The following is a 26589-nucleotide window of genomic DNA, read 5'->3' as shown; positions in this document are numbered from 1 at the left end:
TAAATGCGATGATGATGATGATGATGATCAAAGGGGCTTTGAAGGGATGGGGAATCCGAGAGGGGGAATTCCATCGAGGCGGGGGTCTTCGTGGTGGGGGGGCGAGCCCGCCTACCCCCAGAGTCGGCTCCTCGGGACCCCCCAGGGTCTGGCCTCCCTTCCCCCGGACCCTTTCATCCGGCCCAGGCCCCCGTTTGGGGTTTTGTTGGTTTGTGGGAGATGAAAACCGCCTCAAACAGCGGAGGCCTCATCCGGGCCGCCCAACAGGCCGGGGGGCTGCGCCATATGCGACTGGTTATGAAGCCGGGGCTGGGGGCGTCCCTCACCCCGCCGGGCGGGGAGGGGGGCTTCGCAAGCAGCGTGGCTCGGTGGTGGAAAGAGCCCGGCCTGTGGAGTAAAAATAAATAAATAAATAAAATTTATTTTATTTTGTTAGCATGTTTGGTTTTGTTCTCCGTCTTCCCCTTTTAGACTGTGAGCCCGCTGTTGGGTAGGGACTGTCTCTCTATGTTGCCAATTTGTACTTCCCAAGCGCTTAGTCCAGTGCTCTGCACAGAGTAAGCGCTCAATCAATACGATTGATGATGATGATGATGAGTCGGAGGTCCTGGGTTCAAACCCCGGCTCCGCCACTTGGCAGCTGGGTCGCTTCACTTCTCTGGGCCTCAGTTGCCTCAGCTGGAAAATGGGGGTGAAGACTGGGAGCCCCCCCAACCGAGGGACAGCCTGATCTCCTTGTGACCTCCCCAGCGCTTAGAACAGGGCTTTGCGCATAGTAAGCACTTAATAAATGCCATTATTATTGTTATTATTATTATTCTCTGGGCCTCGGTTCCCTCATCTGGAAAATGGGGATGAAGACTGTGAGCCCCCCAAGGGACAACCTGATCACCTTGTAACCTCCCCAGCGCTTAGAACAGTGCTTTGCGCATAGTAAGCGCTTAATAAATACATTATTATTATTATTATTATTGCTCTGGGCCTCAGTTCCCTCATCTGGAAAATGGAGATGAAGACTGGGAGCCCCCCGAGGGACATCCTCATCACCTTGTAACCTCCCCAGCGCTTAGAACAGTGCTTTGCACATAGTAAGCACTTAATAAATGCCATTATTATTATTATTGTTATTATTCTCTGGGCCTCAGTTCCCTCATCTGGAAAATGGGGATGAAAACTGGGAGCCCCCCCGAGGGACAACCTGATCACCTTGTAACCTCCCCAGCGCTTAGAACGGTGTTTTGTGCATAGCAAGCACTTAATAAATGCCATCATTATTATTAATAATAATTATTATTATTAAATAAATACGATCATTAATAATAATAATAATAATTATTATTATTATTCTCTGGGCCTCAGTTCCCTCATCTGGAAAATGGGGATGAAGACTGGGAGCCCCCTGAGGGACAACCTGATCACCTTGTAACCTCCCCAGTGCTTAGAACAGTGCTTTGCACATAGTAAGCACTTAATAAACGCCATTATTATTATTATTATTATTAAAGTACAATTCGGCAACAGAGACAAATAATAATAATGGCATTTGGCATTTGTTAAGCTCTTACTATCAGATAGAGACAAATAATAATAATGGCATTTGGCATTTGTTAAGCGCTTACTATGTGCAAAGCACTGTTCTAAGCGCTGGGGAGGTTGCAAGGTAAGCAGGTTGTCCCACCGGGGGCTCACAGTCTTCATCCCCATTGTACAGATGAGGAAACTGAGGCACAGAGAAGTGAAGTTAAGACAAACCCTACCCATCACAGGCTCACAGGGGGGAGACAAGATGACAAAACAAAGCAAGCAGACAGGCATCAATAGCATCCAAATAGATAAATGGAAAATATAGATATATACACGTCATTAATAAAATATACACGATATATACACGTCATTAATAAAATAAATAGAATAAAAAATATGCAAATATATACCCAAGGGCTGTGGGGCGGGGTTGGGGGGTAGAGCAGAGGGAGGGAGTCGGGGCGATCGGGAGGGGAAGAGTAGAGGAAAAGGGGAGGCTCAGCTTTCGGTAATAATAATAACGATGGTATTTGTTAAGCGCTTACTATGTGCAAAGCACTGTTCTAAGCGCTGGGGAGGTTACAAGGTGATCAGGTTGTCCCGGGGGGGGCTCCCAGTCTTCATCCCCATTATCCAGATGAGGGAACTGAGGCCCAGAGAAGTGAATCGACTTGCCCAAAGCCACCCAGCTGACAGTTGGCGGGGTCTGGATTAGAACCCATGACCTCAGACTCCGAAGCCCGGGCTCTTTCCACTGAGCCACGCTTGGGGGGCTCCCAGTCTCACTCCCCATTTTCATCATCATCATCATCAATTGTATTTATTGAGCGCTTACTATGTGCAGAGCACTGTACTAAGCGCTTGGGAAGTCCAAGTTGGCAACATCTAGAGACAGGCCCTACCCGACAGTGGGCTCACAGTCTAAAAGGGGGAGACAGAGAACAAAACCAAACACACTAACAAAATAAAATAGAATAGATATGTACAAGTAAAATAAATAGAGTAATAAATCTGTACAAACATCTATCCATATATCCAGGTGCTGTGGGGAAGGGAAGGAGGTAAGATGGGGGGGATGGAGAGGGGGACGAGGAGGAGAGGAAGGAAGGGGCTGAGTGTGGGAAGGCCTCCTGGAGGAGGTGAGCTCTCAGTAGGGCCTTGAAAGGAGGAAGAGATGAGGCAACCGAGGCCCAGAGAAGTGAAGCGACTTGCCCAAGGTCACACAGCAGACAGGCGGCAGAGCCGGAATTAGAACCCGTGACCTTGTGACTCCGGGGCCCGGGCTCTAGCCACTAGGCCACGCTGCTTCTAGACTGTGAGCCCACTGTTGGGTAGGGACCGTCTCTGTATGTTGCCAACTTGGAGTTCCCAAGCGCTTAGTACAGTGCTCTGCACATAGTAAGCGCTCAATAAATACGATTGATTGATTGCTTGCTTCTATGCTGCTAATTAGAGCAGATGAAATTGGACTGTGTCCAAGCCAATTGGCTTTTCTCCTCATCGGCTGTGTGACTTCTAGACTGTGAGCCCACTGTTGGGTAGGAACCGTCTCTACGTGTTGCCAACTTGGACTTCCCAATCAATCAATCAATCGTATTTATTGAGCGCTTACTGTGTGCAGAGCACTGTACTAAGCGCTTGGGAAGTCCAAGTTGGCAACATATAAAGACGGTCCCTACCCAACAGTGGGCTCCCAGTCTAAAAGGGGGAGACAGAGAACAAAACCAAACATACTAACAAAATAAAATAAATAGAATCGATATGTACAAGTACAATAAATAAATAAATAGAGTAATAAATATGTACAAACATATATCCATATATACAGGTGCTGTGGGGAAGGGAAGGGGGTAAGATTGGGGGGATGGAGAGGGGGACTAGGGGGAGAGGAAGGAAGGGGCTCAGTCTGGGAAGGCCTCCTGGAGGAGGCGAGCTCTCAGTAGGGCCTTGAAGGGGCCAAGCGCTTAGTACAGTGCTCTGCACACAGTAAGCGCTCAATAAATACGATTGATTGAATGGCCGGAAAGCGCATGCGCCAGGCAGCCCCAGGACAAAGCGGTTGCGTCCCCTTTAATCGCGCACCTCCCCCCCTCAGGCCGCCAGGGGGAGCGCGAGGGCGAGGAAGGCGGGCGACGAAGGACGGGTAGGACGCATGCGCCGGGCAACCCTAGGGCAAAGCGGTTGCGTCCCCTTTAATCGGGGCCGCGCCTCGCGCGCACGCGCGGGCGGCGCCTCCCCTCCTCCGGCCGCCAGGGGTAGCGCGAGGGCGACGAAGGACGGGTAGGACGCATGCGCCGTCCGTTCCGCCCTCCCCCCTCCGGCCGCCAGGGGGAGCGCGAGGGCGAGGAAGGCGGGCAACGAAGGACGGATAGGACGCATGCGCCGTCCATTCCGCTCCTCCCCCCCATTCATGCAACGCAGCGTGAGCGGCGGCGGCGCGTGTCCCGAGCGGCGACCCGTCCGCCGCGCCAAGTTCGCCCGGCCGGAGACCATGTGCACGGTGGGGTCGTTCCCGCCGCCGCCCCCGCGCGGACAGGTCACCCTCTACGAGCACAACAACGAGCTGGTCACCGGTCGCGACTACGAGAGCCCGCCACCGGACTTCCGGGGACAGGTCCGCACCCCCAGCCCCATCCCGGCGGGGGAGGGAGGGAGGGACAGAGGGAGGGAGGGAGAAGGGGGCGGGGCCAGCAGAGGGCAGCAGTGTGTGCGGCGGGGCTAGGAGGGGAAGGGCGTGGTCAGCGGCGGGGCCAGTAGGACAGGGGCGTGGCCAGCAGAGGGCAGCAGTGTGTGGTGCGGGCTAGTAGATGGGCGTGGCCAGCAGGGGGCGTGGCCAACAGGGGGCGTGGTCTTGGGTGTGGGCGGGGGAACTTTTCTTTCATTCATTCATTTAATCGTATTTATTGAGCGCTTACTGCGCTAAGCGCTTGGGAAGTGCAAGTTGGCAACATGGAGAGGCGGGCCCTTCCCAACAGCGGGCTCACAGTCTCGGGGTCAGTCGAGGGAGGGGCGGGGTATTCCATAAATACGATTGAATGAATGAATGGGGTCTTCGGAGAGAGGGCGGGGCCAGGGGAGAGGGGCGTGGTCAGCAGGGGAGGGAGTGCTCATCAGAGCGTGGGGTGGGCGGGGCCAGCAGGGGTGGGGTCAGCAGTGGGGAGGGGCCAGCGGAAGAGGGGCGGGGCCGGAAGTGTGGGGGCGGGTCGCCTGAGGGAGAGGGGCTGAGTCAGGAGTGGGCGGGGCCGGAAGTACGGGGGCGGGTCATCTGAGGGAGATGGGTGGAGCCGGAAGTGTGGGGGCGGGACCTCTGAGGGAGGGGGCGCATCATCAGTGTGTGGGTGGTGTCCCCAGAGGGAGAGTGGGCGGGGCCGGAAGTGTGTGGGAGGGCCATCAGGTTGTGGGGCGGGGTCAGCAGAAGGAGTGGGCGGGGCCGGAGGTGTGGGGCGGGTCACCTGAGAGGAGGTGTGGTCCTCAGAATGTGGGGGCGGGGCACCTGAGGGAGAGGGCGTGGTCGGCAGAGCGTGGGGCGGGGCCGGAAGTGTGGGAGGGACACCTGTGGGAGAGGGGCGGGCTCAGCAGAAAGAGCAGGTGTGAGGGCGGGCTGCCTGAGGGAGAGGGGGCGGGGCCAGAAGTGTGGGGCGGGCCACCTGAGGGAGAGGGGCGGGGTCCTCAGAACGGGGGAGGGCCGGAAGTGTGGGGCCGGGCCGCTTGAGGGGAAAGGGGCGGGGTCGGCAGAGCGTGGGGCGGGGCCGGAAGTATGGGGCGGGCCGCCTGATGGAGAGGGGTGGGGCTGGAAGTGTGGGGGCGGTGGGCCACCAGAGGGAGGGGGCGTGGTTAGCAGAGGGGGCGTGGCCAGAAGTGTGGGGGCAGGTCACCAGAGAGATGGGCGGGGTCAGCAGAGAGTGGGCGGGGCCAGAAGTGGTGGGGCCTCTGAGGGAGAGGGGCGTGGTCAACAGAGTGCGGGGGTGGGGTCAGCAGAGGGAGAGTGGGCGGGGCCGGAAGGGGGTGGGTCACCCGCGGGAGAGGGGCGGGGCCGGAAGTGTGGGGGCGGGGTCCGCAGAGGGAGAGTGGGCGGGGCCGGAAGTGCGGGGTCATCAGAAGGTGGGGCGGGGGCGGGGTCAGCAGAGGGCGAGTCAGCCGGGCCGGAAGTGCGGGGGCGGGGTCTGTGCGGGGGGCGGGTCCGGAAGTGTGGGGGTGGGGCACCTGAGGGGGGGGCGGGGCCGGAAGTGCGGGGGCGGGGTCAGCGGAGGGAGAGGGGTGTGGCCCTCAGAGGGTGGGGCGGGGCCGGAAGTGTGGGGGTGGGGCGCCAGAGGGAGAGGGGCGGGGCCGGAAGTGCGGGGGTGGGGTCAGCAGGGTGAACAATCAATAAATAAATACGATTGAATGAATTATCAGTGCATAGAGCGGTGCTTGGCACATAGTAAGCACCTAGGAAATACCATCATCATTATTATCAGTGCATAGAACAGTGCTTCGATCGTTCATCCAATCGTATTTATTGAGCGCTTATTGTGTGCAGAGCACTGGACTAAGCGCTTGGGGAGTCCAAGTAGGCAACATCTAGAGACAGTCCCTACCCAACAGCGGGCTCACAGTCTAAAAGGGGGAGACAGAGAACAAAACCAAACATACTAACAAAATAAAATAAATAGAATAGATATGTGCAAGTAAAATGAATAAATAGAGTAATAAGTATGTACAAACATATATACAAGTGCTGTGGGGAAAGAAATACCGTCATTATTATCAGCGCATAGAACGGTGCTTGGCACGTAGTAAGCGCTTAAGAAATACCATCATTATTATCAGCGCATAGAACGGTGCTTGGCACGTAGTAAGCGCTTAAGAAATACCATCATTATTATCAGCGCATAGAACGGTGCTTGGCACGTAGTAAGCGCTTAAGAAATACCATGCTTGGCATTTAGTAAGCGCTTAAGAAATACCATCATTATTATCATTACATAGAACAGTGCTTGGCACAAAGTAAGCGCTTAAGAAATGCCATCATTATTATCAGCACATAGAACGGTGCTTAGCACATAGGAAGCGCTTCACAAATTCCATTATTACTATTATTAACAAATACCACGGTTATTACAATTATGGGCGCCCTTTCCCGTTCCGCAGTGGATCAACCTCCCCGTGGTGAGCCCGGGGAAGGAGGTGAGCAGAGTTTCGGGCCGCACGGAGCTGGGGGCCAGGGCCGCTTTCATCCACCACCGCGAGGGCGTCTGGAAGCGATGCGTCTGCGCCTGGTGAGCCGGAGGGACCTGGGTTCTAATCCTGACTCTGCCGCCCGTCTGCTGGGTGACCTTACGCGAGTCACTTCTGCGAGCCTCCGTTCCTTCATCTGTAAAATGGGGATGAAGACTGGGAAGCCCATGCGGGACAGGGATTGGGTCCGATCTGATTAGCTCGTATTTACCCCAGCGCTTAGTACGGCGCCTGGCACGTAGTAAGCGCCTGGGAAAAAAAAAGGGTCCCAGGGGGGGGAGGCAGGCAGGGGACCAGGGTGCGGGGGTTGATGAGCTTTCCTTCCCGCAGGCGCGACGTGGGACTGTCTGGGGTGCTGAGCGAGATTGCCGAATCGGAGGAGGAGGAGGGTGAGTGTATGTGCCACCTCCGCCGGCCCGTTCAGGCAGCCTCTGCCACCCTTGCCCGCCTTGGGAGAAGCAGCGTGGCTCAGTGGAAAGAGCCCGGGCTTGGGAGTCAGAGGTAGTGGGTTCAAATCCCAGCTCCGCCACCTGTCAGCTGGGTGACTTTGGGCAAGTCACTTCACTTCTCTGGGCCTCAGTTACCTCATCTGGAAAATGGGGATTAAAGACTGTGAGCCCCCCGTGGGACAACCTGATCACCTTGTAACCTCCCCAGCGCTTAGAACAGCGCTTAGCACCTAGTAAGCGCTTAACAAATACCAACATTATTATTATTATCATTCTCTGGGCCTCAGTTCCCTCATCTGTAAAATGGGGATTAAAGACTATGAGCCCCCTGTGGGACAACCTGATCACCTTGTAACCTCCCCAGCGCTTAGAACAGCACTTTGCACATAGTAAGCGCTTAACAAATACCAACATTATTATTATTATCATTCTCTGGGCCTCAGTTCCCTCATCTGGAAAATGGGGATTAAAGACTGTGAGCCTCCTGTGGGACAACCTGATCACCTTGTAACCTCCCCGGCGCTTAGAACAGCGCTTCGCACCTAGTAAGCGCTTAACAAATACCAACGTTATTATTATTATCATTCTCTGGGCCTCAGTTCCCTCATCTGTAAAATAGGGATTAAAGACTGTGAGCCCCCCCATGGGACAACCTGATCACCTTGTAACCTCCCCAGCGCTTAGAACAGCACTTCGCACATAGTAAGCGCTTAACAAATACCAACATTATTATTATTATTCTCTGGGCCTCAATTCCCTCATCTGGAAAATGGGGAATAAAGACTGTGAGCCCCACCATGGGACAACCTGATCACCTTGTAACCTCCCCGGCGCTTAGAACAGTGCTTTGCACATAGTAAGCGCTTAACAAATACCAACATTATTATTATTATTCTCTGGGCCTCAGTTCCCTCATCTGTAGAATGGGGGTTAAAGACTGCGAGCCCCCCCGTGGGACAACCTGCTGACCTTGTAACCTCCCCAGGGCTTCGCACATAATAATAATAATAATAATAATGATGGTATTTGTTAAGCGCTTACTATGGGCAAAGCAGTGTTCTAAGCGCTGGGGAGGATACAACCAATCTCATGTTTATTGAGCGCTTACTATGTGCAGAGCACTGTACTAAGCGCTTGGGAAGTACCAATTGGCAATATATAGAGACAGTCCCTACCCAACAGTGGGCTCACAGTCTAAAAGGTGATCAGGTTGTCCCAGATGGGGCTCACAGTCTTAGTCCCTATTTTACAGATGAGGGAACTGAGGCCCAGTGAAGTGACTTGCCCAAAGTCACACAGCTGACAAGTGGCAGAGCTGGGATTCGAACCCATGACCTCTGACTCCAAAGCCCATGATCTTTCCACTAAGGCACAGCTGCTTCTAGTAAGCGCTTAGCAAATTCCATTGTCATCCTCTCGCCCTCTCCGCGCCCCCCGGCAGTTTTCGACTGGGTGCGGACGGCGTCCGGCTGGGCCCTGATGCTGTGCCAATGGGCGCTCTCCCTCCACGGCTCCCTCTTCCCGCACCTGTCGGTGAGCGTGTGCCCGTTGCCCACCCCGCTGCCGGGGCGGGCGGGACCCCCCTCCGGGCCGGGGTGCGGGGGGCAGGCTCTGACATCCCCCGGGGTTGGGGGGGTGGAGGAAAAAGGCAAGCGTCCGGGGCGGTCCCGGCGGCCGCCGTCCCCTCGCCCCGCCGACCCGGCCCTCGCCCTCCCTCAGCTGCGGAGCGAGGATCTGATCGCCGAGTTCGCCCAGGTCACCGACTGGTGAGTGGCGGGTTGGGGGACGGTGCCCCTTTCGCCCCGCTTTCCCCCCCGGGGCAGTGGGGGTCGCGCCACCCGACCGCCGCCGCCTCCTCACGCCCCCAGGAGCGGCAGCCCCATCCGGGCCTTCGCCTGGCACCCTCACACCAACAAGTTCGCCATCGCCCTGCTGGATGACTCCGTCCGCGTCTACAACAGCAGCAGGTGCGGGGGAGACGGAGCCGGTCCCGGGGGGAGCGCGGCCCGGGGGTGGGCGCGGGGGGAGCCCGTTGCCCACCGTCTTCCCCCCGCCCGCAGCCCGACGATCCCGCACCTGAAGCACCGGCTGCAGCGGGCCGTGTCCGCCCTGGCCTGGAAGCCGCTGAGCGCCTCCGTCCTGGCCGTCGGCTGCCACAGCTGCATCCTCCTCTGGACCCTGGACCCCGGGGCCCTGGCCACACGGTCAGCCCGCGGAGGGTGGACTCCCCCCTTCAGCCCCCCAATCAATCAATCAATCGTATTTATTGAGCGCTTACTATGTGCAGAGCACTGTACTAAGCGCTTGGGAAGTACAAATTGGCATCACATAGAGACAGTCCCTACCCAACAGTGGGCTCACAGTCTAAAAGAGCTCCCCCAAGCCCGAGCTCTTTGGAGAAGCCGCGTGGCTCAGTGGAAAGAGCCCGGGCTTTGGAGTCAGGGGTCGTGGGTTCAAATCCTGCCTCCGGGACCCGACTTGGGGCAAATAATAATGACAATGATGGCATTTGTTAAGCGCTTACTATGTGCCGAGCACTGTTCGAAGCGCTGGGGAGGTTCCAAGGTGATCAGGTTGTCCCACGCGGGGCTCCCAGTCTTCATCCCCGTTTTACAGATGAGGTAACTGAGGCGCAGAGAATAATGATAATAATGGTATTTGTTAAGCGCTTACTATGTGCCAAGCACTGTTCTAAGCACTGGGGAGGTTCCAAGGTGATCAGGTTGTCCCACGGGGGGCTCCCAGTCTTCATCCCCGTTTTACAGATGAGGTAACTGAGGCACAGAGAATAATGATAATAATGGTATTTGTTAAGCACTTACTATGTGCAAAGCACTGTTCTAAGCGTTGGGGAGGTGCCAAGGTGATCAGGTTGTCCCACGGGGGGCTCCCAGTCTTCATCCCCGTTTTACAGATGAGGTAACTGAGGCCCAGAGAATAATAATAATAATGGTATTTGTTAAGCGCTTACTATGTGCAAAGCACTGTTCCAAGCGCTGGGGGGGGATACAAGGAGATGAGGTTGTCCACTGTGGGGCTCCCAGTCTTAATCCCCATTTTCCAGATGAGGGAACTGAGGCACAGAGAAGTGAAGTGACTTGCCCGAGGTCACACAGCAGGCATTCATTCATTCAATCGTATTTATTGAGCGCTTACTGTGTGCAGAGCACTGGACTACGCGCTTGGGAAGTACAAGTTGGGCGTGTGGGGGAGGTGGGATTCGAACCCACGACCTCTGACTCCAAAGCCCGTGCCCTTTCCCATCGAGCCACGCTGCTTCTCTAATCACTTCACTTCTCCGGGCCTCGGTTCCCTCATCTGGAAAACGGGGGTGAAGACCGGGAGGCCCCATGGGACAACCTGATCACCTGCTTCTCTAATCCCTTCTCTGGGCCTCGGTTCCCTCATCTGGAAAATGGGGGTGAAGACCGGGAGCCCCCGTGGGACAACCTGATCACCTGCTTCCCTAATCACTTCTCTGGGCCTCATTTCCCCTCATTTGGAAAATGGGGGTGAAGACCGGGACCCCCCCGTGGGACAACCTGATCACCTGCTTCCCTAATCACTTCTCTGGGCCTCATTTCCCCTCATTTGGAAAATGGGGGTGAAGACCGGGAGCCCCCGTGGGACAACCTGATCACCTGCTTCCCTAATCACTTCTCTGGGCCTCATTTCCCCTCATTTGGAAAATGGGGGTGAAGACTGGGAGCCCCCCATGGGACAACCTGATCACCTGCTTCTCTAATCACTTCTCTGGGCCTCGGTTCCCTCATCTGGAAAATGGGGGTGAAGACCGGGAGCCCCCGTGGGACAACCTGATCACCTTGTAATGGGTAAGTGCTTAATAAACGCCGTCATTTTCATCCTCATTCGTCCCCGCAGCCCCTCGTCCGGCTGCGCCCAGGTCCTGTCTCACCCCGGACACTCGCCCGTCACCAGCTTGGCTTGGGCCCCCAGCGGGGGTAGACTGCTGTCCGCCTCGCCCGCGGACGCCGCCGTGCTGGTGCGTGCCCACCCCTCGCCCCCCCACCCTGCCACGTTGCCCGGGAGGCGGGCCCGTCTCTTGTCCCACGGCGGATCCGCCCTTCCTCCGGGTCCCTTTCCCGGGAACACCCCCCTCCCCACCAAACCGGCGTCGGGAATGTCTTCTCCCCCCGCCCACCCCCTCCGTCGGCCTCGGGCAGGTGTGGGACGTGGCCACGGAGAGCCGGCTGGCGCTGCCCCGGGTGCGGGCCGGCGGCGGGGTCACCCAGCTGCTCTGGTCGCCCGACGGCAGCAAGGTCCTGGCCGCCACCCCCGCCCCCGTCTTCCGGTGAGTGCGAGGGGCCGCGGGCGGGAGGTGACCGGCCCATCCCCGGCCCGCGGCGGCCTCCCCACTCCCGTCTCCCCCGCAGGGTGTGGGACACCACGATGTGGACGTACGAACGCTGGCCCACGCTGACCGGCCGCTGCCAGGTAGGGGCGGGGAGGGGGGGCCGGCGGGGCCGGCCGCGCGGACCCTCGGCTGACCTCCGCCCCCCGCCCCCCAGACGGCCTGCTGGAGCCCCGACGGACGCCGGCTGCTGTTCGCCGTGCTGGGGGAGCCGCTCCTCTACTGCCTCACCTTCCCCGAGCCCACCGGTGCGTGGGGCCGCCACGGCCTGGGGGGTTCGGCGGGGGGAAACCGAGCTGCTCGGGCAGGCCGGGGTGGCGGCCGCTCTGACGGCCCGTCCCCCCTCCCCGCCCCAGGGGAGGCGCGGGGCCGAGTCGGGGGGTCGGAGACGGCGACCATCGTGGCGGACCTGTCCGAGACGGCGGTGTGGACCGGGACTCGGGAGGAGAGGTGAGGCGGGGGGGGGGGGGCCGGGACTGGGGCCGAATCGGGCCGGGGGGGCTCCACTCGCCCCCCCGCCCCACGGTGCGGTCTCCTCGGCAGGCTGGGCGGCGAAGTCCTGTCCATGGTGTGGGACCCCAGCGGGGAGCGGCTGGCCCTGCTCCTCAAAGGTACCGGGGACGGGGGGAGGCGGGCGGGAGGGGGGGGGGAATCGACAGCCCCGGGGAAGCCCCCTCTTCTGACCCCTTCTAGACTGTCTGTTGGGAGGGACCGTCTCTATGTGTAGCCAACCTGTCCTTCCCAAGCGCTTAGTACAGTGCCCTGCACACAGTAAGCATGATTGAATGAATGAATAACCCGCCCTCTCCCCAATTCTGCATCCCAGGCACCCCGGCGGTCCGGGCTGGTCAGCCCCTCATCCTCCTCTTCCGCACCCGCAACGCCCCAGTGTTCGAGCTGCTGCCCTGGTATGTGCCCCCCCTTCCCCGTCACCGAGGCTGGGAGGGAGGGGGGCGGTCCCGGCCCCGGGCCGGGCCTTGACCGATCTCCCCGCCCCCCACCCGGTGCCTCAGTGGCTTCATCCAGGGCGAGGAGGGGGCCTGGCCCCAGATCATCGCCTTCCACCCGGCCTTCAGGAAAGGGGCCCTGCTGAGCGTGGTGAGCGTGTCGGGGTCCCGGGGGGCGGGGAGGAGGGGGATGGCAGTGGGACGGCCGCCGGCTGACCCTCCGCCCTCCGCAGTGCTGGTCGTCGGGCCAGGTGGCCCACGTCCCCCTCTACTTCGTCAACGCCCAGTCGCCCCGCTTCAGCCCCGCGCTGGTCCGGACCCAGGAGCCCCCGGCCGCGGGGGGCGGCTCCACCCCCGCCGGCCCCCTCTTCTCCGAGACGGGCCCCTCCCCGCGGCCCCCAGCCCCCGAATAAACGCCTCGTTGGGCCCCCGCTGCGTGACTCCATCCGCCCGGGCGTCACCCACGCGGACACGGGGGTGCGGGCCGGCGGCTTTATTGGGGCGCCGGGTCGGGGCGCAGGGCCAGGGCGGCCCGGGCCATGGCCAGGGCCCCTTGGCGGGTGCGGTGCCCGCCGATGAAACCGGTGGCGTGGGCGAACACGCAGCCGGGGATCCCGCTCGCCTCGCTCAGGGCGGCCTCCCGCAAGCCCCGCCAGGCCTCGGGCAGCGGCAGCCTGTAAGGAGGGACGCGGGGGCCGGTCAGTACGGGGGGATGGAGGGACGGGGGGCCCGGGGACCGCGTTCAACCTCATGATAATAATAATAACGATGGTATTTATTAAGCGCTTACTATGTGCAAAGCACTGTTCTACGCACTGGGGGGATACAAGGTGATCAGGTTGCCCCACTGGAAGCTCACAGTCTTCATCCCCATTTGACAGATGAGGTCACTGAGGCCCAGAGAAGTGAAGTGACTCGCCCCAAGTCACCCAGCTGACAATTGGCGGAGCCGGGATTTGAACCCCCGACCTCGGACTCCAAAGCCCGGGCTCTTTCCATCGTCATCATCATCATCAATCGTATTTACTGAGCGCTTACTATGTGCAGAGCACTGGACTAAGCGCTTGGGAAGTACAAATTGGCAACATCGAGAGACGGTCCCTACCCAACGGTGGGCTCACAGTCTAATTGTGATGCCAATTTGTACTTCCCAAGCGCTTAGTACAGTGCTCTGCACATAGTAAGCGCTCAATAAATACGATTGATTGATTAAAAGGGGAGACAGAGAACAAAACCAAACATACTAACAAAATAAAATAAATAGGATAGATATGTACAAGCAAAATAAATAAATAGAGTAATAAATATGTACAACCATATATACATATATACAGGTGCTGTGGGGAAGGGAAGGAGGTAAGATGGTCTTCATCTCTACCCCGAGCGCTTAGAACGGTGCTTAACCGATTAAAGGCGGGTACTCGTTAAGCACTCACTCAGCGCCAAGCGCTGGGGGAGATACAAAGTCAGCAGGCTGTCCCCCGTGGGTCTCAGTCTTAACCCCCATTTTCCAGACAAGCTCACTGAGGCCCGGAGAAGCGACTGGCCCAAAGTCACAGGGCCGGGATTAGAACCCACCACCTCCCGCTCCCCAGCCCGGGCTCTTTCCGCTGAGCCACGCTGCTTCCCCGCTTGGCCCACGGCGCTTAAATACCATTACTGCGAGAAGCAACGTGGCTCGGCGGAAAGAGCCCGGGCTTCGGAGCCGGAGGTCGCGGGTTCAAATCCCGGCTCTGCCACTTGTCAGCTGGGTGACTTTGGGCAAGTCGCTTCACTTCTCTGGGCCTCAGTTCCCTCATCCGTAAAATGGGGATTAAGATTGTGAGCCCCATGTGGGACAACCTGATCGCCTTGTATCCACCCCTCCAGCGCTTAGAACGGTGCTTGGCACATAGTAAGCACTTAATACCATCATTATTATTATTCTCTGGGCCTCAGTGACCTCATCTGGAAAATGGGGATGAAGACCGGGAGCCCCCCGGGGGACAACCTGATCACCTTGTAACCTCCCCAGCGCTTAGGACAGTGCTTGGCACATAGTAAGCGCTTAATAAATGCCATTATTATTATTATTTTTAAAATGGGGGTGAAGACTGGGAGCCCCCCGTGGGACAACCTGATCACCTTGTAACCTCCCCGGCGCTTAGAACAGCGCTTCGCACCTAGTAAGCGCTTAATAAACGCCATTATCATTATTTTTAAAATGGGGATGGAGACTGTGAGCCCCCCTGTGGGACAACCTGATCACCTTGTAACCTCCCCGGCGCTTAGAACAGTGCTTGGCACATAGTAAGCGCTTAATAAATGCCATCATTATCATTATTTTTATAATGGGGATGGAGACTGTGAGCCCCCCTGTGGGACAACCTGATCACCTTGTAACCTCCCCGGCGCTTAGAACAGTGCTTGGCACATAGTAAGCGCTTAATAAATGCCATCATCATTATTATTATTATTATTTAAATGGGGATGGAGACTGTGAGCCCCCCGTGGGTCCACCTGATCACCTTGTAACCTCCCCGACGCTTAGAACAGTGCTTGGCACATAGTAAGCGCTTAATAAATGCCGTTATTATTATTAAAAAAAAAAAAGAGGGAGTGGGGGGGGGGTGCGCGGGCAATCGCGGGACTCCCGCTCACGTCAAGAGTGGGCGCCTTGAGGGACGGGGATCGCGTCCAGCACACAGTAAGCGCTCAATACATACGATTGATTAACGAGCCCGTGTCCTCCCCGGGCGTCTGACGCAGAGGCGGCGACTCTGAGCCCACTGTTGGGCAGGGACCGTCTCTACATGTTGCCCATTTGTACTTCCCAAGCGCCTAGTACAGCGCTCTGCACACAGTAAGCGCTCAATAAATACGACTGATGATGATACTAGATAGCGCGACAAGGCGCGCCGGGGCGGGGGGATGCACGCTCACCGGCTCCGGAAGGACTGGGGGTTCTCGGGCACGCACTGCACCCGCCACTGGCCGCTCTGGTCGGGGAAGAGGACGAAGTCCAGGCGGCGCGGGGGGTCGAGGCCGGCCTCCAGCCGGAAAAGGTGGTCCTTCCACGGGCAGCCGCCCTCCGCCAGCTCCAGCACGCGCCCGCTGGGGTCCACCTGCGCGGGCGGCCCGGACGGTGGGGACCCCCGGGCCGCGTCCCCCCCCCCCCCCCCCCCCCCCCCCCGCCCCCTCTCCCGGCCTCGCGCCTGGAACCGCCGCGCCAGCGCCGCCTTGACGAGCGCCCCGGCGGGCAGCCAGCTGTGCCGGTAGAAATCCACCCTCTGGAGGAACTCGTCGCGGACCAACTCCATGGCCTGGTGGAACCTCGCCTGGGCCCGGGGGGGGGGGACGACGGAGCAGGTGGGTCCGCGCGCCCCCCCCCTCCGCGGGAGCCGCCCGCCCCCCGCGTGCCCCCCTCACCTGGGCGTCCCCGTCCGGGTCGTTCCAGCGCGGGTTGAGGCGGGCCACGCGGGCGCTCAGCGTGGTGGTCACCTTATAGAGCGGCTCCGCCGCCCCCTCCCACTGTGCGATCCCGTTGTCCACCGCGTCCACCTCCTCCACGAAGTTCTCGTACACCTGGGGTGGGGGGAGAGGGGGTCAGGGTCGCCGGACACCCACGGGGGCTAGGAGGGGTACGTTGCCAACTTGCCCTTCCCAAGCGCTCTGCACATGGTAAGCGCTCAGTCGATACGACTGAATGAACAATAATGGCATTTAATAACAGTAATAATAATAATAATGGCGTTTATTAAGCGCTTACTATGTGCAAAGCACCGTTCTATGCACTGGGGAAGTTACAAGGTGATCAGGTTGTCCCCTGGGGGGCTCACAGTCTTAATCCCCATTTTCCAGATGACGTAACTGAGGCCCGGAGAATAATAATAATAGTAAGAATGATGGCACTTGTTAAGTGCTTACTATGTGCCAAGCACTGTTCTAAGCACTGGGGATGTTACAAGGTGATCAGATGGTCCCCCGGGGGGCTCACAGTCTTAACCCCCATTTTCCAGATGATGTAACTGAGGCCCAGAGAATAATAATAATAATGATGGCACTTAAGTGCTTACTATGTGACAAGCACCGTTCTAAGCACTGGGGACGTTACAAGGTGATCGGGTCGTCCCCCGGGGGGCTCCCAGTCTTCATCCCCGTTTTCCAGATGAGGGAACTGAGGCCCAGAGAATAATAATAATGATGGCACTTAAGTGCTTACTATGTGACAAGCACTGTTCTAAGCACTGGGGACGTTACAAGGTGATCGGGTCGTCCCCCGGGGGGCTCACAGTCTTCATCCCCGTTTTCCAGATGAGGGAACTGAGGCCCAGAGAATAATAATAATAATGATGGCACTTGTTAAGCGCTTACTATGTGCCAAGCACTGTTCTAATCAATCGTATTTATTGAGTGCTTACTGTGTGCAGAGCACTGGACTAAGCACTTGGGAAGTCCAAGTTGGCAACATATAGAGATGGTCCCTACCCAACAGTGGGCTCACAGTCTAGAAGGGGGAGCCAGAGAACAAAACCAAACATATTAACAAAATAAAATAACAGAGTAGATATGTACAAGTAAAATAAATAAATAGAGTAATAAATATGTACAAACATATATACAAAATAAGTCTAAGCACTGGGGACGTTACAAGGTGATCAGGTTGCCCCCCCCGGGGGGCTCCCAGTCTTCATCCCCATTTTCCAGATGAGGGAACTGAGGCCTAGAGAAGTGAAGTGACTTGCCCAAAGCCCGGGCTCTTTCCGCCAAGCCACGCTGCCCGCGCTTAGTTCGGTTCTTGGCTCGTAGTAAGCGCTTAACAGATACCGTAGTTACGATTCTGATTATCGTGGGAGGCCCAGGGTCAACGGAGGGTCTGTTTATACGTTTGTCCATATTTATTACTCTATTTATTTTACTTGTACATATCGATTCAATTTTGTTAGTATGTTTGGTTTTGTTCTCCGTCTCCCCCTTTTAGACTGTGAGCCCACTGTTGGGTAGGGACTGTCTCTATAGGTTGCCAACTTGGACTTCCCAAGCGCTTAGTCCAGTGCTCTGCACACAGGAAGCGCTCAATAAATACGATTGATTGATTGATTGATTGTTTCTTTCCTGGGGCCGGGCGGCGTTGGCGCTGCAGCCCCCGGCCCGGGCCCCGTCCCCACATGCCTGGTCATAGATGGCGTCCACGATGGCGGGGTCGTCCTGGGGCCCGAGGAGCTGGGCCAGGATGCGCGGCCCGAAGTGCAGGTAGACGAGGCCGGCGCTGCTCAGGCGCGTCTTCCACGGCTTGCCCGGCCACAGCGACGCCATGGACTCCGAGAACGACCTGAGGAGGGGACGGGCGTCAGGCGGGGGGCCGCTCGGTCCGCCCCACCCACAGCGGGGATGGACCGAGGACCGCCTGGGGACAAGGGGCGGGTGGCGTGGGTCAGCGGGGCTCGGTGGAAAGAGCCCGGGCTTTGGAGTCACACGTCATGGATTCAAATCCCAGCTCCTCCGCTTGTCAGCTGGGTGGCTTTGGGCAAGTCACTTCGCTTCCCTGGGCCTCAGTTCCCTCATCTGGAAAATGGGGATGAAGACTGAGCCCCACTGTGGGACAGCCTGATCGCCTTGTAGCCTCCCCAGCGCTTAGAACGGTGCTTTACACATAGTGAGCGCTTCATAAATGCTATCATTATTATTATTTGGAGTCAGAGGTCATGGGTTCAAATCCCAGCTCCTCCAATTGTCAGCTGGGTGACTTTGGGCAAGTCACTTGACTTCCCTGGGCCTCAGTTCCCTCATCTGGAAAATGGGGGTGAAGATGATGAGCCCCCCTGTGGGACAACCCGATCACCTTGTAACCTCCCGGGCGCTTAGAACAGTGCTTTGCACATAGTAAGCATTTCATAAATGCTATCATTATTATTTGGAGTCAGAGGTCATGGGTTCAAATCCCAGCTCCTCCGATTGTCAGCTGGGTGACTTTGGGCAAGTCACTTCACTTCCCTGGGCCTCAGTTCCCTCATCTGGAAAATGGGGATGAAGACGATGAGCCCCCCTGTGGGACAACCTGATCACCTTGCAACCTCCCCAGTGCTTAGACCAGTGCTGGGCACACAGTAAGCGCTTATTATTATTAAAAATGACGGCGTTTGTTAAGCGCTCCCTACGTGCCCAACACTGTTCTAAGCGCTGGGGTAGATGGAGGGTAATCAGGTTGTCCCACGCGGGGCTCACCCTTTTAATCCCCCTTTCCCAGAGGAGGTCACTGAGGCCCAGAGAAGTGAAGCGACACGCCCCAAGCCACCCAGCTGGCAAGTGGCGGAGGTGGGATTAGAACCCATGACGCCGGGCTCTCGCCCCTGAGCCCCGCTGCTTCTCTGGGTTGTCGGGGGAGGCCCGGGGCGGCGAGGGTGACGGGTTCGAATCCCAGCTCCGCCACTGGTCTAACGGGTGACTTGGGGCAGGTCATTTGGCTTCTCCTCCTCGGGACAGGGTGGGCCTCGGCGGTGAGGGCCGGGGGTCGGGGTCCGTCCGGGGGGTCCGTGCCCACCTCTGGTGATGGTCGTAGCGGTGGCTGCGGGGGTCGTACTCCCCCCCGACGTCCACCACCACCTGGCACCGAGACAGCTCCGACGGGTCCCGGCTCCGCACGATCTCCGCTTCCTGGGCACGGGGATGGGGGGACGGACACGGAGACAAACAGCACAAAATGACCCTCTCCAAACCATTCATTCATTCAATCGTATTTATTGAGCGCTTACTGTGTGCAGAGCACTCGACTAAGCGCTTGGGAAGGACAAGTCGGCAACATCTAGAGACGGTCCCTACCCAACAGCGGGCTCACATTCATTCAATCAATCAATCGTATTTATTCATTCATTCAATCGCATTTATTGAGCGCTTACTGTGTGCAGAGCACTGTACTAAGCGCTTGGGAAGGACAAGTTGGCAACATCTAAAGACGGTCCCTACCTGACAGTGGGCTCACATTCATTCAATCAATCAATCGTATTTATTCATTCATTCAATCGTATTTATTGAGTGCTTACTGTGTGCAGAGCACTCGACTAAGCGCTTGGGAAGGACAAGTTGGCAACATCTAGAGACGGGCCCTACCCAACAGCGGGCTCACATTCATTCAATCAATCAATCGTATTTATTCATTCATTCATTCATTCAATCGTATTTATTGAGTGCTTACTGTGTGCAGAGCACTGTACTAAGCGCTTGGGAAGGACAAGTTGGCAACATATAAAGACGGTCCCTATTCATTCATTCAATCGTATTTATTATTTTTTTTATGATGGCATTATTGAGCGCTTACTGTGTGCACAGCACTGTACTAAGCGCTTGGGAAGGACAAGTTGGCAACATCTAGAGACGGTCCCTACCCAACAGCGGGCTCACATTCATTCAATCAATCAATCATATTTATTCATTCATTCATTCATTCATTCAATTGTATTTATTAAGCGCTTACTGTGTGCAGAGCACTGTACTAAGCGCTTGGGAAGTACAAATTGGCAACATATAAAGACGGTCCCTATTCATTCATTCATTCAATCGTATTTATTATTTTTTTTATGATGGCATTATTGAGCGCTTACTGTGTGCAGAGCACTGGACTAAGCGCTTGGGAAGGACAAGTCGGCAACATCTAGAGACGGTCCCTACCCAACAGCGGGCTCGCGGTCTAGAAGGGGGGCTAGGCAGGCAGGCTGACCTGGCGGAGACAGCCAGAGGCAGGAGCCCTGGGTTCAAGTCCCATCTATTCATTCAGTCGCATTTATTGAGCGCTTACTGTGTGCAGAGCACTGTACTAAGCGCTCGGGAAGGACAACTCGGCAACATCTCGAGACGGTCCCTACCCAACAGCGGGCTCACAGTCTAGAAGGGGGAGACAGACAACAAAACAAAACATATTAACAAAATAAAATAAATAGAATAGTAAATATGTACAAGAGTACAGTACGTATGTGCACTCACTATGCTACTTGCCTGCTGTGTGGCCGTGGGAAAACCACTTAACCTCTCTGGCCCCCAAGTTTCCTCATCTATAAAGTCAGACGGTTTTGACACCCGTCTACACGTTTTGTTTGGTTGCCTGCCTCCCCCCTTCTAGACTGGGAGCCTGCTGTTGGGTAGGGACTGTCTAGATGTTCCCAAGTGCTTAGTCCAATCAATCAATCAATCAATCAATCAATTGTATTTATTGAGCGCTTACTGTGTGCAGAGCACTGGACTAAGCGCTGGGGAAGTCCAAGTTGGCAACATAATGAGACGGTCCCTAATCAATCAATAGTATTTATTGAGAGCTTACTGTGTGCAGAGCACTGGACTAAGCGCTTGGGAAGGACAAGTTGGCAACATATAGAGACGGTCCCTAATCAATCAATCGTATTTATTGAGCGCTTACTGTGTGCAGAGCACTGGACTAAGCGCTTGGGAAGGACAAGTTGGCAACATATAGAGACGGCCCCTACCCAACAGTGGGCTCACAGTCTAGAAGGGGGAGACAGAGAACAAAACCAAACATATTAATAAAATAAACAGAATAGATAGGTACAAGTAAAATAAATAGAGTAATAAATATGTACAAACAGCAGCGTGGCTCAGTGTAAAGAGCCCGGGCTCTGGAGTCAGAGGTCATGGGTTCGAATTCCGGCTCCGCCACGTGTCTGCTGGGTGACCTTGGGCAAGTCACTTCACTTCTCTGAGCCTCAGTTCCCTCATCTGTCAAATGGGGATGAAGACTGGGAGCCCCCCACGTGGGACCACCTGATCACCTTGTCACCTCCCCAGCGCTTAGAACGGTGCTTGGCACATAGTAAGTGCTTAATAAATGCCATCATTATTATTATTATTATTATTATTATTATATGCACATATATAATAATATGTGTATATATAAGGATAATAATAATAATGGCATTATTATACATATACAGTGCTCTGCACACAGTAAGCGCTCAATGAATACCACTGAATGAATGAATGAATGAATGAATGAATGAATGAGGGGTTGGGGGAGCAAGGGAGGGGAAGGGAGGACGGAAGGGAAGAGGGGGGAGGAGCAGGGAGGTGGGGGGGAGGGGGTAAGCGCTCAATAAATACCACTGAATGAATGAATGAATGAATGAGGGGTTAGGGGGAACAGGGGAGGGGAAGGGGGGACGGGGGGAGGGGGCATGGGGGGAGGGGAAGAGAAGCAGCGTGGCTCAGTGGAAAGAGCCCGGGCTTTGGAGTCCGAGGTCATGGGTTCGAATCCCGGCTCCGCCACATGTCAGCTGTGTGACCTTGGGCAAGTCACTTCACTTCTCTGAGCCTCAGTTCCCTCATCTGTCAAATGGGGATGAAGACTGTGAGCCCCCCGTGGGCCAACCTGATCACCTTGCAACCTCCCCAGCGCTTAGAACGGTGCTTGGCACATAGTAAGTGCTTAATAAATGCCATCATTATTATTATTATTATATATACATATAGTCCAGTGCTCTGCACACAGTAAGCGCTCAATAAATACCACTGAATGAATGAATGAATGAATGAGGGGTTAGGGGGAGCAGAGGCGGGGAAGGGGAGGCGGGGGGAGGGGAAGAGGCAGGAAGAGGGGGGAGGGGGCACGTGGGGGGCAGGGGGGAGGGGAAGGGGGGAGGAGCAGGGAGGTTGGGAGAGGGATGGGGGGGGATAAGCGCTCAATAAATACCCCTGAATGGATGAATTCATGAATGAATTCATTCATGAATGAATGAATGAGGGGTTAGGGGGACCGGGGGAGGGGAAGAGAAGGGAAGAGAAGCAGCGTGGCTCAGTGGAAAGAGCCCGGGCTTTGGAGTCCGAGGTCATGGGTTCGAATCCCGCCTCCGCCACACGTCCGCTGTGTGATCTTGGGCAAGTCACTTCACTTCTCTGGGCCTCTGTTCCCTCATCTGGAAAATGGGGATTAAGACCGTGAGCCCCCCGTGGGACCAACCTGATCACCCTGTAACCTCCCCAGCGCTTAGAACAGTGCTTCGCACGTAGTAAGCGTTTAACAAATGCCAATTATTAGTATTATTAAGGGGAGGGGGGGAAGGGGCTCGTGGGGGGCAGGGGGGAGGGGAAGAGAGGGGAGGAGCAGGGAGGTTGGGAGAGGGAATGGGGGGAGGGGGTAAGCGCTCAATAAGTACCACTGAATGAATGAATGAATGAATGAATGAATGAAGGGTTGGGGGGGAGAGGAAGAGGGGGGAGGAGCAGGGAGGTTGGGAGAGGGACGGGGGGGGAGGGGGAACTTGTCCTTCCCAAGCGCTCAGTCCAGTGATGATGATGATGATGATGGCATTTATTAAGCGCTTACTACGTGCAAAGCACCGTTCTAGGCGCTGGGAAGGCTACAAGGTGATCAGGTTGTCCCACGAGGCGCTCCCAGTCTTCATCCCCATTTTCCAGATGAGGTGACTGAGGCCCAGAGACTGGAGAGGCCCTTCCTCCGCGGATCATCTTCGCCCAGACCCCCTGCTCGGACCCCTGAATGGCCTCGCCTTTCATCCAGTCAGTCGTCTTTATTGAGCGCCGACCGGGTGCGGGGCACTGGACCAACCGCTTGGGAAGGACAAGTTGGCAACATCTGGAGCCGGGCCCTGATCCATCAATCGTATTTACTGAGCGCCTACTGTGTGCACAGCGCTGGACTAAGCGCTCACAGCCTAGAAGCACATGGTGAGCGCGTAATAAAAGCCACCGTTGTTGTTATTATCATCGCCAAATGGCCGAGCCGAGCGCAGTGCTCTGCACACAGTGAGCGCTCAGTAAATACCGATTGAATGAATGAATGGGGGGGGGGTCCCCCTCTCCCTCCCCCTCCATCCCATCCCATCCCCCCGGTAACCGGTACCCGGTATTCGGGCAGCAGGCGCAGCAGGGCGCAGGCCAGCGCCTCGTCGCAGTGGAAGGTGCCGCTGTGGGTGCCGATGCGGGGACGCGCCATCCTACGGAACCGGGGGGCACCGGGGGCACCGGGGGCACGGGGGGCACGCGGGGCGGGCGGGCGGGGCAGGAAGGGGCGGCCCATGCGGAACCCCCGGGGCGGGGGACGCCGCGCCGGCCGGAAGGGGAACCCGCGGCGCCGACGCGCACTTCCGGTAAGGGGGACCCGGCCACGCCGACGCGCACTTCCGGCAAGGGGGAACCCGCAGCGCCGACGCTCACTTCCGCTAAGGGGGAACCCGCCGCCTCGACGCGCACTTCCGGTAAGGGGGGGGGGACCCGCAGCGCCCACGCGCACTTCCGGTAAGGGGGACCACGCAGACTCGACTAGCACTTCCGGTAAGGGGGAACCCGCAGCCTCGACTCGCACTTCCGGTAAGGGGGGACGGGCAACGCCGATGTGCACTTCCGGAAAGGGGGAACCCGCAGCCTCGACGCGCACTTCCGGTAAGGGAGACCCGGCCACGCCGATGTGCACTTCCGGTAGGGGAGACCCGCAGCGTCGACGCGCACTTCCGGTAAGGGGGACCCCACAGCGCCGTCGCGCACTTCCGGCAAGGGGGAACCAGAAACGCCGGCGCGCACTTCCGGCAAGGGGGAACCCGCAGCGCCGACGCGCACTTCCGGCAAGGGGGAACCAGAAACGCCGATGCGCACTTCCGGTAAGGGGGAACCCGCAGCGTCGACGCGCACTTCCGGCAAGGGGGAACCCGGATCACTTCCGGCAGCGCGCGCGCGCCCGTTCCCCCGGCAACGGCCGCCGGGGCCAAAGCCCCGCCACGCCTCCTCAGCCCGCCTCCTCCTCAGACAGCCAGCCAGTCAGTCACTCAATCATAATCATAATAATAATAATAATAATGACGGCATTTATTAAGCGCTTACTAGGTGCGAAGCACTGTTCTAAGGGCTGGGTGGATACAAGGTGATCAGGCTGTCCCCCGTGGGGCTCCCAGTCTTAATAATAATAATAATAATGGTAGCATTTATCAAGCGCTTACTACGTGCCAAGCACTGTTCTAAGCGCTGGGGAGGTTAACAAGGTGATCAGGTTGCCCCACGGGGGGCTCACAGTCTTCATCCCCATAATACAGATGAGGGAACTGAGGCCCAGAGAAGTGAAGTGACTTGCCCAAAATCACACAGCTGATAAGTGGTGGAGTCGGGATTTGAACCCATGACCTCTGACTCCAAAGCCCAGGCAGTCTTCATCCCCATTTTACAGATGAGAGAACTGAGGCACAGAGAATAATTAATAATAATAATAATAATGACATTTGTTAAGCGCTTACTATGTGCAAAGCACTGTTCTAAGCGCTGGGGAGGTTACAAGGTGATCAGGTTGTCCCCCGGGGGACTCACAGTCTTAATCCTCATTTTACAGATGAGGGAACTGAGGCACAGAATAATAATAATAATAATGACGACATTTGTTAAGCGCTTACTATGCACGAAGCACTGTTCTAAGCGCTGGGGAGGTTACAAGGTGATCAGGTTGTCCCACGGGGGGCTCACTGTCTCTTAATCCTCATTTTACAGATGAGGGAACTGAGGCACAGAATAATAATAATAATAATGACGACATTTGTTAAGCGCTTACTATGCACGAAGCACTGTTCTAAGCGCTGGGGAGGTTACAAGGTGATCAGGTTGTCCCACTGGGGGCTCACGGTCTTCATCTCCATTTTACAGATGAGGGAACTGTGGCACAGAGAATAATAATAATAATAATAATAATAATAATAATAATGACATTTGTTAAGCGCTTAGTACATGTGAAGCCCTGTTCTAAGCGCTGGGGAGGTTACAAGGTGATCAGGTTGTCCCCCGTGGGGCTCTCAGTCTTCATCCCCATTTTACAGATGAGGGAACTGAGGCACAGAGAATAATAATGATGACATTTGTTAAGCACTTACTATGTGCAAAGCATTGTTCTAAGCGCTGGTGATCAGATTGTGCCATGTGGGGCTCACAATCTTAATCCCCATTTTACAGATGAGGGAACTGAGGCACAGAGAATAATAATAATAATGACATTTGTTAAACACTAAGTGCAAAACACTGTTCTAAGCACTGGTGATCAGATCGTGCCATGTGGGGCTCACAATCTTAATCCCCATTTTACAGATGAGGGAACTGAGGCACAGAATAATAATAATAATGGCATCTGTTAAGCACTTACTATGCACGAAGCACTGTTCTAAGCGCTGGGGGGATACAAAGTGATCAGGTTGTCCCCGTGGGCCTCACAGTCTTCATCCCCATTTTCCAGATGAGGGAACTGAGGCTCAGAGAAGTGAAGTGACTTGCCCAGGGTCACACAGCAGCCACAGGGCGGACTCGGGATTAGAACCCACGACCTCTGCCTCCCGAACCCGGGCTCTTTCCACTGAGCCATGCCGCCTCTCACATAGTAAGCGCTCAAAAAACACTATATGGGAAAGAAGAGAAAAAAGAAAGCAGAGCCGGGTTGAGAACTCAGGTCTGCTGACTCCTAGGCTCATTCGAGACCTCCCCAGCGCTTCGAACAATCAATCAATCGTATTTATTGAGCGCTTACCGTGTGCAGAGCACTGTACTAAGCGCTCGGGAACTCCAAGTTGGCCACATCTAGAGACGGTCCCTACCCAACAGTGGGCTCACAGTCCATTCATTCAACCGTATTTATTGAGTGCTTACTGTGTGCAGAGCGCTGTACTAAGCGCTTGGGAAGTCCAAGTTGACAATATAGAGAGAGACAGTCCCTACCCAACAGCGGGCTCACAGTCTATTCATTCAATCGTATTTATTGAGCGCTTACTGTGTGCAGAGAGCACTGTACTAAGCGCTTGGGAAGTCCAAGTTGGCCACGTCTAGAGACGGTCCCTACCCAACAGCGGGCTCACAGTCTAGAAGGGGGAGACAGAGAACATAAACCAAACATAGTAACAAAATAAAATAAATAGATAAATAAATAAACAGAACAGTGCTCTGCATATAGTAAGCGCTTAACAAATGCCATTATTATTATTATAATATAATATAATATTATATATAATATAATTATATATAATATAATAATATAACTAGCCACGCCACTTCTCCGTGGAATTGCCCCGTTCCCCGCCGCCCCCCGTGAACGCCACCGAGGCAAGAAGCAGCCAAGCGT

General features: G+C 56.1%; 2 protein-coding genes across 2 annotated transcripts; one reads left to right on the top strand and one right to left on the bottom strand.

The window, feature by feature from the left end:
- The first annotated feature begins 3847 nt into the window (after positions 1–3847).
- Positions 3848–12966, top strand: AAAS (aladin WD repeat nucleoporin). The gene is made up of 16 exons (XM_038752402.1): positions 3848–4138; positions 6655–6782; positions 7072–7130; positions 8632–8723; positions 8910–8956; positions 9059–9157; positions 9251–9394; positions 11073–11193; positions 11375–11502; positions 11585–11645; positions 11720–11810; positions 11919–12012; positions 12106–12173; positions 12389–12470; positions 12576–12660; positions 12743–12966. The coding sequence occupies exons 1-16, from the start codon at positions 3902–3904 to the stop codon at positions 12920–12922; spliced, it is 1716 nt and encodes a 571-aa protein (XP_038608330.1). The 5' UTR covers positions 3848–3901; the 3' UTR covers positions 12923–12966.
- MYG1 (MYG1 exonuclease) lies at positions 12953–23463 on the bottom strand. Its single transcript, XM_038752403.1, has 7 exons — positions 23353–23463; positions 19030–19142; positions 17661–17820; positions 15918–16073; positions 15704–15826; positions 15432–15613; positions 12953–13183 (listed from the first exon to the last, which is right to left on the bottom strand). The coding sequence occupies exons 1-7, from the start codon at positions 23443–23445 to the stop codon at positions 13003–13005; spliced, it is 1008 nt and encodes a 335-aa protein (XP_038608331.1). The 5' UTR covers positions 23446–23463; the 3' UTR covers positions 12953–13002.
- Between the last annotated feature and the right edge of the window lie 3126 nt (positions 23464–26589).

Source organism: Tachyglossus aculeatus, chromosome 10, assembly GCF_015852505.1.
Source record: "Tachyglossus aculeatus isolate mTacAcu1 chromosome 10, mTacAcu1.pri, whole genome shotgun sequence".
NCBI lineage: Eukaryota > Metazoa > Chordata > Mammalia > Monotremata > Tachyglossidae > Tachyglossus > Tachyglossus aculeatus.
The sequence above is the reverse complement of the archived record's forward strand: the minus strand, read 5'-3'. Positions and strand labels throughout refer to the sequence as shown.